The sequence below is a fragment of the Eubalaena glacialis genome, chromosome 2 (genome assembly GCF_028564815.1).
Source record: "Eubalaena glacialis isolate mEubGla1 chromosome 2, mEubGla1.1.hap2.+ XY, whole genome shotgun sequence".
NCBI lineage: Eukaryota > Metazoa > Chordata > Mammalia > Artiodactyla > Balaenidae > Eubalaena > Eubalaena glacialis.
In genome coordinates this window covers 5509238-5521942 of record NC_083717.1, presented here as the reverse complement: position 1 = coordinate 5521942, position 12705 = coordinate 5509238, and the positions used below count along the sequence as shown (strand labels likewise).

Below are 12705 nucleotides of genomic sequence, written 5' to 3'. Positions count from 1 at the left end.
TTCATTTTACATGAAAACTGTACCTCCACTTAAGTTGTTTAGAAAAAGAATAATCTTAGGTCTTTTTTAAAAAGTCCAGTACTTGAGAAATTACATTTCTCAAAAAAGAGATAATCCCTATTATAAATAAATAAAGCTACCAGATAATTTATAAAACTGGTGAATTAGAATCGCCAATCCACTCATGATAGGCTTATTATAGGAATGGAACCATATCTGTAGCCAATCAGATGGGGGAACACTGTCATAGACAGCAGGTCAGTCAAGGACTTGGATGCATTCTCTCCAGCTGGGCTACTGTCTGAAAGTGGCCTGACACAGGGCTTGCTTCTTCAATCCAACTGTAGGACAGAAAACGCCTGTCAATAGGACAAATTCTTACTGAAAACATTCCTACTTCTAAAGAAATAGGCACCAATGTAAGCAGCTAAAATTGAGAAATACCATTCTCATTAAAATGAGTAATCATTCTGGAAAAATTCAAACATATTAAAATGGGAAAGAATCAGTTGAACCTAACTTTGTGATACTTCACATTACTTAACTATTCAAAATCAATATTAATGAGTAAACTTCATAACATATATAAAATGTCAGAATATACACATTTATTTTTAAGATTTTCATTTCATAACAGCTCCTATTATAAAATATACCAAGTCTAAGATGAACACAGGACAAATACATTTTTTTACCTTGTAGAAGATACCTCAAAACCTTTAACATTTTCTAAAAGAATATACTTTGGTAATTTTTGTAACCTAAAAAAAAACAAAAACAGAAATAAATGGAATTCTAAACATCTCATTACTAAGAAGTAAGAAGTAAAGAAAATCCTTACTTGTGGGAAATATGAGGTAAGTAATTGTCCAAACTCTTTTCATAAAAGAATTTTATAAGGGATGGAGACAACTCATATTTTATTCCTTTCCCCCATAAACAAGGCACACCTGATAAAGTTAACATTTGAAATGTGAATTTCCATTGAAGTTTAATGAAAACATGGGTTTGCACAGCTCAAAGGGCTGACATTTCCATAGAATGGAGGCTTCTAGGGTTAGCAGCACAAGTTTCCAGGCCATGGGCAACAGCATTCACTAACATTAGCATCATTTGCACAAATACTGTGGGCAGAGGCAAAAGAATTCAGCTATTAGGCTGTAACGCCCTGTCACTCACTCTTAGTGGCAACTGTGGAACCGACAAACATTTGCAGTTACTCTATCGGTCACGACAGAAGATAAATGACACGCACAGAATCTGTATTAGATGCTAATCTCTATAAAATGACATACATCACGTTCTTCCAGATGTAAAGTTTTACATTTAAGGTAAGCTTGTACAGGAATTTAAGTTTTTACCTTGGGAGAATGTCTAGAATATATAAGAAGCTATTTGTCCTTGGATCAGTCATATCACCTTGCAGGCCAATTCTAAAAGGGTACGGAAAGTAAATAAGTTCAGCAAGAATCTTCCACAAAGATATCAAATCACTTTTAAAAAGTCAAAACAGAGAACTAAAATTAGTTGGTCCTCACAGAATATATGATCATCTCTGTTGCTATAGAGAACAAAAAAAAATTTTTTCATTTAATTTAAAAAAGCCTCGCCTGTCTAATAAATGCACTTATTATCAATACAAGATAATATGTCCAAATGACTTGCATGAGGCAAAGAAGAACAAGAAGTCCACAAAGAATAAAATCAATTACCCTCTTAAAATCACTTTGTTCAGGAAAGACACACACACACACACACACACACACAATTAGCTGATGACACCTTTTGCTCTGCCCCAGGTGAGACAACAAAAGTTCAGATGAATGAGCTGGTTGGGCAGGGTGGCAATGTAGAGTTGATGGCATTGGTAACTAATCACCAGCTAAGCAGATGAAGGTAGTAGGTAAAACTAGAACTATCTTGTCCAATGTCAACAGGAGAGACTGAAGCTGAAGGCTTGATTCTACACGAAGGAGTTGCAACTTGGCTAGACTAAGTCAGTCGAAACAGGTCGTGTGAACAGACAGTATTTGGACTAGCAGTTAAATCTTGCAAGTAGCATTCAATACGATCAAGAAGCAAGCAGAAGAGAAGACTCACATTGGGCGTGAGTTGTAGCAACAGAGGACTAGGGTTTAAGGCCTTGCTACTTTCTAGCTTCGTGGTCTAAAATAAGCTACTTGACGTCTCACTTCTCAGTTTCCTCACACCTGACAGCAAGACCAAAATCATCAGTGGATCTGAGGCTCAGATGGGAGATTGAATAGATTCCTCAGAAATCTTGGTTTCCTCTCATTTTGTCCCTTTCCTCAAAGATGATCGTACTACAGGATCAGACACTGCAGCCATCAGCAGCTGGAGTTGGGCTAATACAGAGTGGGAGCAGCGGTAGGGAAGACACAGGGGCCCCACTGCAGTGATATCTGGGGCATCACAGCACTCGGGCTGCATTCTGTTCTGAACCTCCCACTTACTGTAGTTAAAAAGGCCATACACTTGCACAAGCTCGGAGCCATCTTTACGTGGAACGTCCGCCTTCACTGATAAATTCCCAACCTGCTTTCAGACACAATACAGATATCATCTCTAAAAGAATTCGCCCCTCCTGGTATGCAGCAACATAACACCTCTCTCCTCCATGCTCTCATGGCAGTTTCAGCATTCATTTATTATATACCTTAGATCACATTATAAGATAATTATTTGTCAGTCATTCCCCATGGACTCTAAGTTCTATAAGGACGGGAACTACAGCATCAAAAGCAACACCTCACGTGTAGGTGCACAATAAATCCCTGGGGAATTAATTTCCTAGAAAACTTGAAATAAATCAAAATTTGGATGGAAATTAAGCATGAGAATATTTATTTAAATTAGAATTTTTACTACATGTTATATCCCACTTAAAATCACATTATGTGTTTAAATAGGACTATATATTAATAGTCTTATATATTAATAGGACTATAAAATAATCAAAAAGTCCTGGCTCTGACATTTTCTAATTGTATGGCCTTGCGAAAGTTACTTAACCTTTCTATGCCTCAGTTTCTCACCTGTAAAATGATGATAATACTAATGCTCATCCCATAAGCTTGTTATATTAAATGACATACTCCAGTAAGACACTCAGAGGGTTATCACTATTATCATTATTACTTAAAATAATTGAAATATTATTATTAAAAGTATCTAAATGAAGAGGGATTAGTCAAGATTTTATCTAAACTATAATTCCCTGAAATACATAGCCAAATAAACACCATATGGTAAAAAGCTGTCTTGGAACACAGCTTTAAAAAGTCATTTTATTAATTGTATGTATTATTAAATGTACCTATCAATTTTGAGAAATTTAAAATTCACAAATGCATTCTTGACTAGCTTTAAAATTTTACAGTTAAGTAATCTAGAACTTGAATATTAACTATGGAAATTTACTTTGATTAATCAGTGTTAGGAAGATACTCCTGAATGCTCATTAGTTTGAATAATTTAAGGTAATTTGGGTCAGAAATAAATACTGTATCTTTGGTAGGTATTAAGGAGATACGATATAGTCTCTGCATATCTACTACTGACCAAATTACTGTGTTCATCTGGCAGTAATTGCTATTTTCTTTATGATTAATGCTGAAATATAAATGTGTGTAGAGAAAAGGAATCATTTATGAAAAATTTCAAGACTAGGGAAATGCAGCTGATGGACTTCAAAGTGTCTGCCCTTGAAATTACAGTATGATTTGATTCAATGAGTCCTTCAAAAGTACTCTTCCTAACAGAGAAATATTTATTATACGTACCTCGTGAATGGCTGACAGGGAGGGCTCATTAAAATCATATTGAAAGATAATCTGTCAAACTCTTCTAGTGTAATACCCTAAGGAATGAACATGTGGGGGGAAAGAAAAAATATAAAAACATGCGTAGAAGGGGTCAGAAGGAAAAATGCTAACTAATTATAAGTAAATACATCAGAAATCGTGACACTTAACTTTATTTATAACATTATTTGTAACACTTAAAAGTTTATAAAACACCTACTACTTTTTAAATAAACTTTAGTTAAACTAACTTTCCAAAGCAATTTTGTGAAGAAAGTCGAGCAGTAAGCTGAAGCTATGAAAAATTAAGTGACTTCCCCCAAACTCGAGAGCCAGCCAAAGCAGAGCTGGAAAGCTAGTTTCCTAGATGCTAAGTATTTTGTGCCTCTATGACACCTCAAGTCTAAGACTGCTGTGATTTCTGGAATCAAACATGGAAAACTTTATTTTATAATTAATGATTTTCAGCAAAGGATCTAGGGAATTTTTTAATACCTCTCTATTAATATTATTTATTTAGAAAATGTGATGTATTGACCAGTCACCATCCCTTTCATGTATGTCTCTGTCAATATATCACCAAATGGAAAAAGGTCCCATTTTCAGATATCCACAATTACTATACTGTTTTACAGCTGTGTGTAGTCAAAGAACCTCAAAAGATTGTAGATAAGATTAATCAAAATAATCCCTATTGGGCTAAATAGTTTTAAAATGTACTGTTTTGCTCCTATTTTATATACAGTATCAGAAGACAAACATAGAGAAATACAAGTCATGGGTTTGCCAATTCTCATTAAGCTCTCTTAGTGTACACTCTTACCCAGGAATTTAAAGCCATAAGCCCAGAATCACAACATTCCTAATTACAACACATTTCCAAGAAGTTTGAGTTCGTGAATAAAGCAGGAAAAGCTTTATTCTGAGCTCTGAAAAGAGTGACTTAACCTGGGGAACACATCAGTTTTCTCTACTGTATTAAAAGTTTGAATATACATGTCTATCGTTTTTAAATCACAGACTTTTAAGTAGTTTAAGACATATATGTAAAAAGAAATAAAAATTAAATACTGAAAAGTTCCTAAAGCACCTCTGGATCCCAGAGTTCTAAAGAAAACAATCTGAAAATCATACACTCAACAGTCTGTCAGGAAACCTAGGGCAGGGCAGTAAGATTAGCACACATACTCAAGTTACACAGCTGGTCAGCACAGGACTATTAGGAAAAGCAACTTATTTATTTCACAACTGATTGTGAACAGATTAAAGCTGAATTCCTAAAATGAAAATAAAAATCAAACAACAGTCTTTTACATCAGGAGAATCCTTAAGTCTAGAATCTAAAGGAAGTAAACGGAGTTAATGCCTCCAATACTGTTAGACATAAAAAAATTTACAATTTTAAAGGATTCTTGGAAAGAGTGATTTTTTTTTTTTTACAGTACAACCCAAATGACAGAGCAGTTATGCAAAACATAATCGCTCAATTAAACCATTCACAACTGTCTTTAACCTAGCATTCTAGGTCAATGAATGTGTTGGGATTCAAGAAAGTAGTTACAGAGATGCATGGATTAACTTTAATAATTTGATATTTTAACACTAATGGAAATCAAATTCTTTTTCCATAAACAGGCCATTCAAGCTAATAAAAACATCCTTGCTTTCAGAGAACATTAGATCCACTCGATGTGGTAACATTGTTTATCGCATGTTGATGAGCAACTTTGTTTGTCCCCCTACTTGTTTTATTACTTCTTTTCTCAAAAAGCTTCCTGGTTATTCTTATACTTAATTTTCATTTAAACTTTAGGAAGACCTTGGTAGATTAGAAAACAACAACTTTTGACTATTTTAGTGAATTTATTGTTAATCTAAAGAGAAATAAAATTTTGTGGCACATGGTACGTCTTTAATAAAAACTTACTGAGTGATATTTCCTACCATTTCCTGCCCTATGAACTCTGATGTTATTTCGTTCATGAATACTCATGACAATTAGATCTTTCTTGATCACTGTACTAATCATCATTATAAAGTAATTTTCTATGACTCGTAAATGCTTTTTGCTTTCAGACAGATATTACCTAATACATATCAGTTCTGAAACCCCTGTTATCCTTTGTTATGATTTGCCTGGCATTTTTCCATTTTTTTAGGCACAATGTGTTATTCATTAAACAAGGTTCATAAATTAATCCACCAATATTTCAGAGGCTCTACGACACACCAGGCATTGCGCTAGTCTGGGAATACAACAATGAACAAACCAGACAAGGTTTCTGCTCACACATTTATATTGTAGTGTCTAGTAATTTTCCATTTTATACCTAGATAAATTACAGCTTTTAGTTTTATTACTATTTATCTTTGTAACTGGGGAATCCTGCTCCTGGTTAAAAACCTGTATGTGGGACTTCCTTGGCGATCCAGTGGTTAAGACTTTGCCTTCCAATGTAGGGGGGGCGGGTTCAATCCCTGGTCAGGGAGCTAAGATTCCACATGCCTTGGGGCCAAAAAACCAAAACAAAACAGAAGCAATATTGTAACAAGTTCAATAAAGGCTTAATTTTCAGGCCTGACTACAGGCAACGAGGAGGGCTTCACCCAGCGGGTGTCAGAGGAAAGCCACCCTCCCCGCTCCAGACTTGGTGCGAGGCCAGCACCTTGCAGTCTCTGAGGGCAGGGCGGGTGTGAGCTCTCAGGCCCCGGCAGCTCATGCTCCTCATATATTTGCATCCCTAGGTCTCTTTATCTGAGGCCTGGCACAGAGCCCTCTTCAGGCACCCTCCATTTCTGCCAAGGCCTCCGTCTAGGAGGAAGAGGGGAACCCTTTAAGATACTTCTCCCGCTATGACTAACGCCTGGCCCTTCTCACTCCCAGCCTTCTCACCACTGCCCGCACTCTCTCCCCCAATGCCAGGGGCTCCTCAACAGTGAGCTGACCCCCACGTCTGTGCTGATCACCCCACTTTCCAGCAGGATGCTGTCCCCTAGGGAAATGGAACAGGGGGTGTTGGCGTTTTCTCTGTTTTTTAGGGACTTGCTTTTCCCACCACAGCAAGTAATTAAGGCTTCACTCTTTCATTTTTGCCCTGTTGCTTTAATCAGCTACTCTGATCCCTGACAGCTCAGCTGAGCTCCTGACAACAACATTAAATAATGTCCTAAAAATCTATAGCTTCATTTATCTTTCAAAGAATAGACATATTTTTTGAGTCTCACTTTTCCTTCCTACTCCAATTATATTATTCTTCTTACACTGCAAAGATTTATAACATTCTCACCCTGCTTCCCGACCATTATTTCTTTCCTAACATGGCAGCTTTATTCCTGGGTTCTCCACTTTGATTCATCTCTTGGTTAGTTAGATTAAGTGATTGAGTCATTTTTTCAGTAAGGGTTCATGGGTACTACAGTTCATGAGTTGTTGGAGGTTTTATTTTAGGAATTATTTTCCTCTACTTCTGTTAATATTTTTGTCCCGTTTGTTTTATTGTCTTCTGTTTGCTATTCTGACATGACTTTCATTTCTATAATGGTTTTATTTTTCCCATCTTTTTTTTTTTTCTTCCCAGACCACTGATACTCTTCAAATCTATTGTCTTATTATTGTTTTTTGACCACATGCATACATTTATTTGAGTTCTTGTTTTGAAGATATTGAGTTTTATTTAAGGTTTCAAGCTCATGGAGACATGTTTTTGTAATTTTCTTCTGCTTCTTAATATGATTTTTCTGTATATATTCTGCTTTTTTGTTTATGTTACTTACTTCCTTTTAAAAGTACTATACTAGTATAGTCTCAAACTGGCTCCTTTCTAATTATTATGGAGATCACTTGAATCTAGAAGTCTGCTAAAAAGGCAAAAGAAAGAGCAGTAGCTCTATTCAGGTATTTGTCACCACACTTTCTGGGAAGAACCCACAAAGGTCTTTAACTTAAGACCATGCCTCTGTCCCTAACCCACGTTCTCGCATTTTGGATGAGCAGCAAGTCTGCAGAGGTTGCAATGATGCTTTCAGCCCAGTGATTTGGAATTTTTTAATGTCTCTTTTCTTGACTTTGAACAAGCAATTGCTGGGTCTGTTTTGCCTGCTCCCTTGTCCTTCTTTCCTTCTCAATTCTGCAAGGGACACAGAGAGGTCTGCATGCAATTTTGCCATCCTCATTCACTTGTGTCTCATCACCACTGCATTTGACACTACTCTTCCCAGTTTTCTTTTCTGCTTTGTTTTATGGCTAAATCCTATTTTCATTCATAATGGTTTCCCATCCCCCCTTTTCTTATTTCTAGGAAAAGAAAGAGTTTTAGAAAAGAAATATCTTTTTTATGCCACAGTCAATCAGAAGTCCCAAAGAAAACTGTTTACAAGTCCAACTTATGCACTAAATCGTAAGTTCCTGAAGGTAAAGACTATCTCTCAGTCATATTTGTGCTTCCTCTAAGGGCTCAATAACTTGCACGAAGTAAATGTTCAAATGATCAGAATATGTTGCTTTATGAAACTTAAAATCCCTGAAGTCTCTCATTACTCCTAAGTTCTCCATTAACCTTCCACCCCCTTTTTAAACATGACCCCCAATGTAGTTCTGATATATTTGACCTGGACATGGTACACTCTTTCCACGTCAGAACAGGGCTGAAGAGAACATCCTAGAAGAGACTAAAAGCCGTAGAAAGGTAGACTGTCTTTTGTCTTATAGACACCATTTTAATGGACTGATTCTCTCCTTTCAAATGACCTGGAGGTACCTCCATTCTTCCCTCTCCCTAGTGTTCTTATATCATATGCAGATAATACAATTTATTATCATCTATTAAAACTGGTATTGAAATAGAATTACCACTAGAAAAATGGGCACAGATGTATTATTCTAAATGTCCCCAAATTTCTATTGGCATGTAGCTGGGAATGCCAATCAGTCCCCAAATATGTAAAGTATTTCACAGTTTCTCTTAGAAGGTAAAACAGAAAGGAAGGTTAAGTTGTTGAACATAATGTGTGCTTTACTGAGATTGTGTTGTTTTTTTATACTTTGTTTAGTGGGAGAAAACTCTTGCTGAATTGGACATTTGGCTGCATCAACTTTTAAATATTTACATTCAATTTAAATTTAGATTAATTTTTTTCTAATAAAATAACTTTTGCTATCATACTCTATGTCAGAGAAATTCTGGAACCTAAATGCATATCATCTGCCTATTAGAGTCAATTCAAAGTTACTTTTTTGTAGGTATCTTTCTTCTGACCCCGAATTTATTTTTGCCCTACGTCCATGATGAGACGGGTAGACTGACGGTACTTTGCCTTGAAGTTTATGAAATGCATTGCTACCAGTGACTGGAAAGATATTCTGTTCTCAATAAGAGGAATAGATATTCTTCAACACATAAGTAGATTATTTCTACCTTTTGGGTACCCAATCACAGAGCTGGGAAGTGTTCCCATTTCATACTGGCTGAAAGAAAACTTAAAACAAATCTGTTGGGTAAACAAAATGTGGTATACCCATATAATGGAATATTACTCAGCCAGTGAAAGAAATGAAGCACTGATACATGCTAGAACATGGATGTATGGAAACATTATGCTAACTGTAAGAATCCAGACCAAAAAAAGCCACATATTATATGATCCCATTTATATGAAATGTCTAGAATAGTCAAATCCATAGAGACAGAAAGTAGATTAGTGGTTGCCAGGGGTTGGGGGGAAGAAGAAATGGGGAGTGACTGCTAATGGCTACAGGATTACCTTTTGGGGGATGAGACATTCTAGAATTAGAAACTGGTAATGGTTACACAACTTTGTAAGTAAATGAAAAAAAAAGAAAACACTGAATTGTAGACTTTAAAACAGTGAACTTCACAGGATGTGAATTGTATCTCACTGAAAAAAACATTTGTGAGACTTTTGCTTCTGTCTGTGAGTTGTGTAAATAAACTAGAAAATTGGGAGAAATGTAATAACTGTTTTCAGATATTGGAACTGGACCACAGACAGAGCAGGACTGCCATTCCTTAGAAAAGGAAAAAAAAAACTTGAAGATAATTCAACTTTCTGCCTAGAGATAATTTCCATACGGCAGTGAAGGGAAAGGAAATCCAAACTGTACCTGGTAATGTAGATGAGTTGAAGACAGAGGTTGGAGTTCAAGATCAAAGTGACTAGAATTTGCAGAGCAGAGTGCCAGACAAAAAGAAGCTGCACAGGGAAAGAGATCTGCATAACATTCCCCTTGAGTGTCTTGCTGAGTATCAACCTGTGCGTGCATCAGGCAAAATGCCTTGAGGTAGGGCAAAGAACAACTGCTGGAAAAGGAACAATTACTGGGAAGTTGTAAGCCAAAAAAATTCCCAGATCTCAGGGTTAGCAATCATTTGAGTTAACATCCAGAGTAGCAAGACCTAGTTGAGTACATGGGGCATTTAATAGCAATCTAAGAAAGGTCATATATTAATAGTAAGATTAGACTAGCCTTACAGTAAAGGCTACTCCAGATCCAGTTTGAAATGCTTAACAATAAGTCTCAAAAGAATCAAGATGATCTGAAATTAACTGCCTCTGAGAACAAAATCCAACAGTCCTTAAAAGATTACAGTAAACTCCAGCACTCAAAAATGTAAAACCTACAATGTTAGGCTCCTAATAAAAAATTACTACAGTGTTAAGAAACATGATAATGTCTTATAGCAATTAAATAAATTAAATTCATAATTAAAAACCTTCCCACAAAGAAAACTCCAGGCCCACATGGCTCCACTGATGAAATTCTATCATTTATAGAAGAACTCATACTTGTTCTTCACAAACTCTTACAGAAAATATAAGGCTATGTATAAACATAAAAACCATACAAATATGTTATGCGGAAACTACAAAAGTCACCTATGAAGATAAACGCCAAAATAATTAACAAAATTTTAACAAGTGGGATGTAGCATAACATAAAACTGATGGTATATCATGACAAGTAGGATTTATCCCAGGAATGCAATACTGACTCAACATTCAAAAAAGGAATTGATATGATCACCATATTATCAGAATACAAGGGAAAACGATATAATCATGTCAAAAGATGCAAAAAAAAAAAAAAAGCATTTGACAAAACTCAAAACCTGTTCATAATACAAATTCTCAGAAAACGAAATAAAAGGATATTTCCTCAACTTGATAAAAGGCATCTATGAAAAATATACGACTAACATCTACAAAATGATAAATGACTGAATGTTCTTCCCTAAGATCTGGAAGAAGGCAAGGATGTCCACTGTCACACTTTTTATTCAACATTGTAAAGAACGTCCTAGACAATGCAATAAGGCAAGAAAAAAAGTCACGCTGATTGGAAGTGAAAAGTAAAACTCTTTTTTTTCTCAGGCAATATAACTGTACATGTTAAAAAATCCTAAAAAATCAATATTAAAGTTACGAGAACTAATAAGTCAATATAGCAGTCACAGGATATTAGGTCAATAAATAAAAATAAGTGTAAGACTAGTATACTAAATATTACAAAATATAGCTGATACAAATTAAAGAAGACCTAAATAAGTGAAGAGAGATACCATGTTCATGGATTGGAAGACTCTCTTTTATGAAGATATCAGTTCTTCCAAAACCAATCAGTGAAATTCCAATCAAAATATCTTTTTTTTGTAGAAATTGGTAAGCTGATTCTGAAATTTACACAGAAATGTAAATGACAGTGTAGCCAAAATAATCTTGAAAAAGAAAATCAGAAGTTTGAGAACTTACATTGCCTGAATTCAATACATATTATAAAGCTATAATAACCAGTTTTATATGCACTTAGGAAAAAAAAAATGACCTCTCCCTCAGACTACACACAAAAAGTAACTTTAACTGGGTCATAAACCTAAATGTAAAAGCCCAAACTATAAAACTTCTAGAAGAAAAAAGGAAAAAAATGGGGTAAACAAAGATTTCTTAGGACATAAAAAAAGTGTCCCATAAAAAAAAAAAAGATAAGTAACTTCTGCACTTTGATGAACACAGTTAAGGAAATGAAAAGACAAGTTACAGATTTGGAGAAAATACTTGTCATACATATTTCTGACAAACCACTTGAATCCAGGAAACTTAAACTACTCTTAAAACTAAATGATAATAGCACAAACATACCAAATAAAAACTGGGAAAGAAATTTCATCACGAAAAACATAGAAATGGACAATAAGCACATGAAAAAAATACTCAACATTATTAGTCACCAGGGAAATGCAAATTAAAATCACAATACCACTGTATGCTCACAAGAGTGGCTAATATTTAAAAGACTGACAACAGCAATTGTTGGTAGGGATGTGAAACAATTGAAACACTTAAACATTGATTGTGTGACTGTAAAATGGTATGAACATTATGGAAAACAGTTGGCATTTTCTCATAAAGTTAAAGAAATTTGCCGTATGATACAGCAATTCTACTCCCAAGTATATATCCACAAGAAGCAAAAACAAAGTCCACATAAAAACTTGTACATGAATATTCACAGCAACTTTTTTATAACAGTCAAAAACTGGAAACAATCTAAATGTCAAACATCATGTGAATGGATATACATTTTGTAGTATGAAATATTCCACTGTACAGAATATCACTGAACAATAATGAAGAGCCAACTACAGATAGATAACAACAATGTGGGTAAATGCAAAAAAAATTACACTAAACAAGAGAAGTCATACTCAAAAAAATTACACTCATGATTCTATTTAGGGTATGACTAGAACTGGAAAATTTAATCTGTAATGACTGAAAGCAGATCAACAGTTGCCTGGGGTTGGGGTCAGAGACTGAGTAAAACGAGGCATTAAGGACCATTATAGGGTGATGGATGTTTTAAGTC

General features: G+C 35.1%; 1 protein-coding gene across 4 annotated transcripts in view; it reads right to left on the bottom strand.

Moving 5' to 3' along the window:
• TRDMT1 (tRNA aspartic acid methyltransferase 1) overlaps positions 1-12705 on the bottom strand; it is a 57644-nt gene that overhangs the window by 14134 nt on the left and 30805 nt on the right. For all 4 annotated transcript variants that reach the window (XM_061181550.1, XM_061181549.1, XM_061181552.1 and 1 more), the window contains exons 3-5: positions 3804-3880; positions 1362-1433; positions 696-761 (exon numbers count right to left, since the gene is read on the bottom strand). In XM_061181550.1, the coding sequence (XP_061037533.1) occupies positions 696-761; positions 1362-1433; positions 3804-3880 (215 nt within the window). The remainder of the gene's footprint in view (positions 1-695; positions 762-1361; positions 1434-3803; positions 3881-12705) is intronic.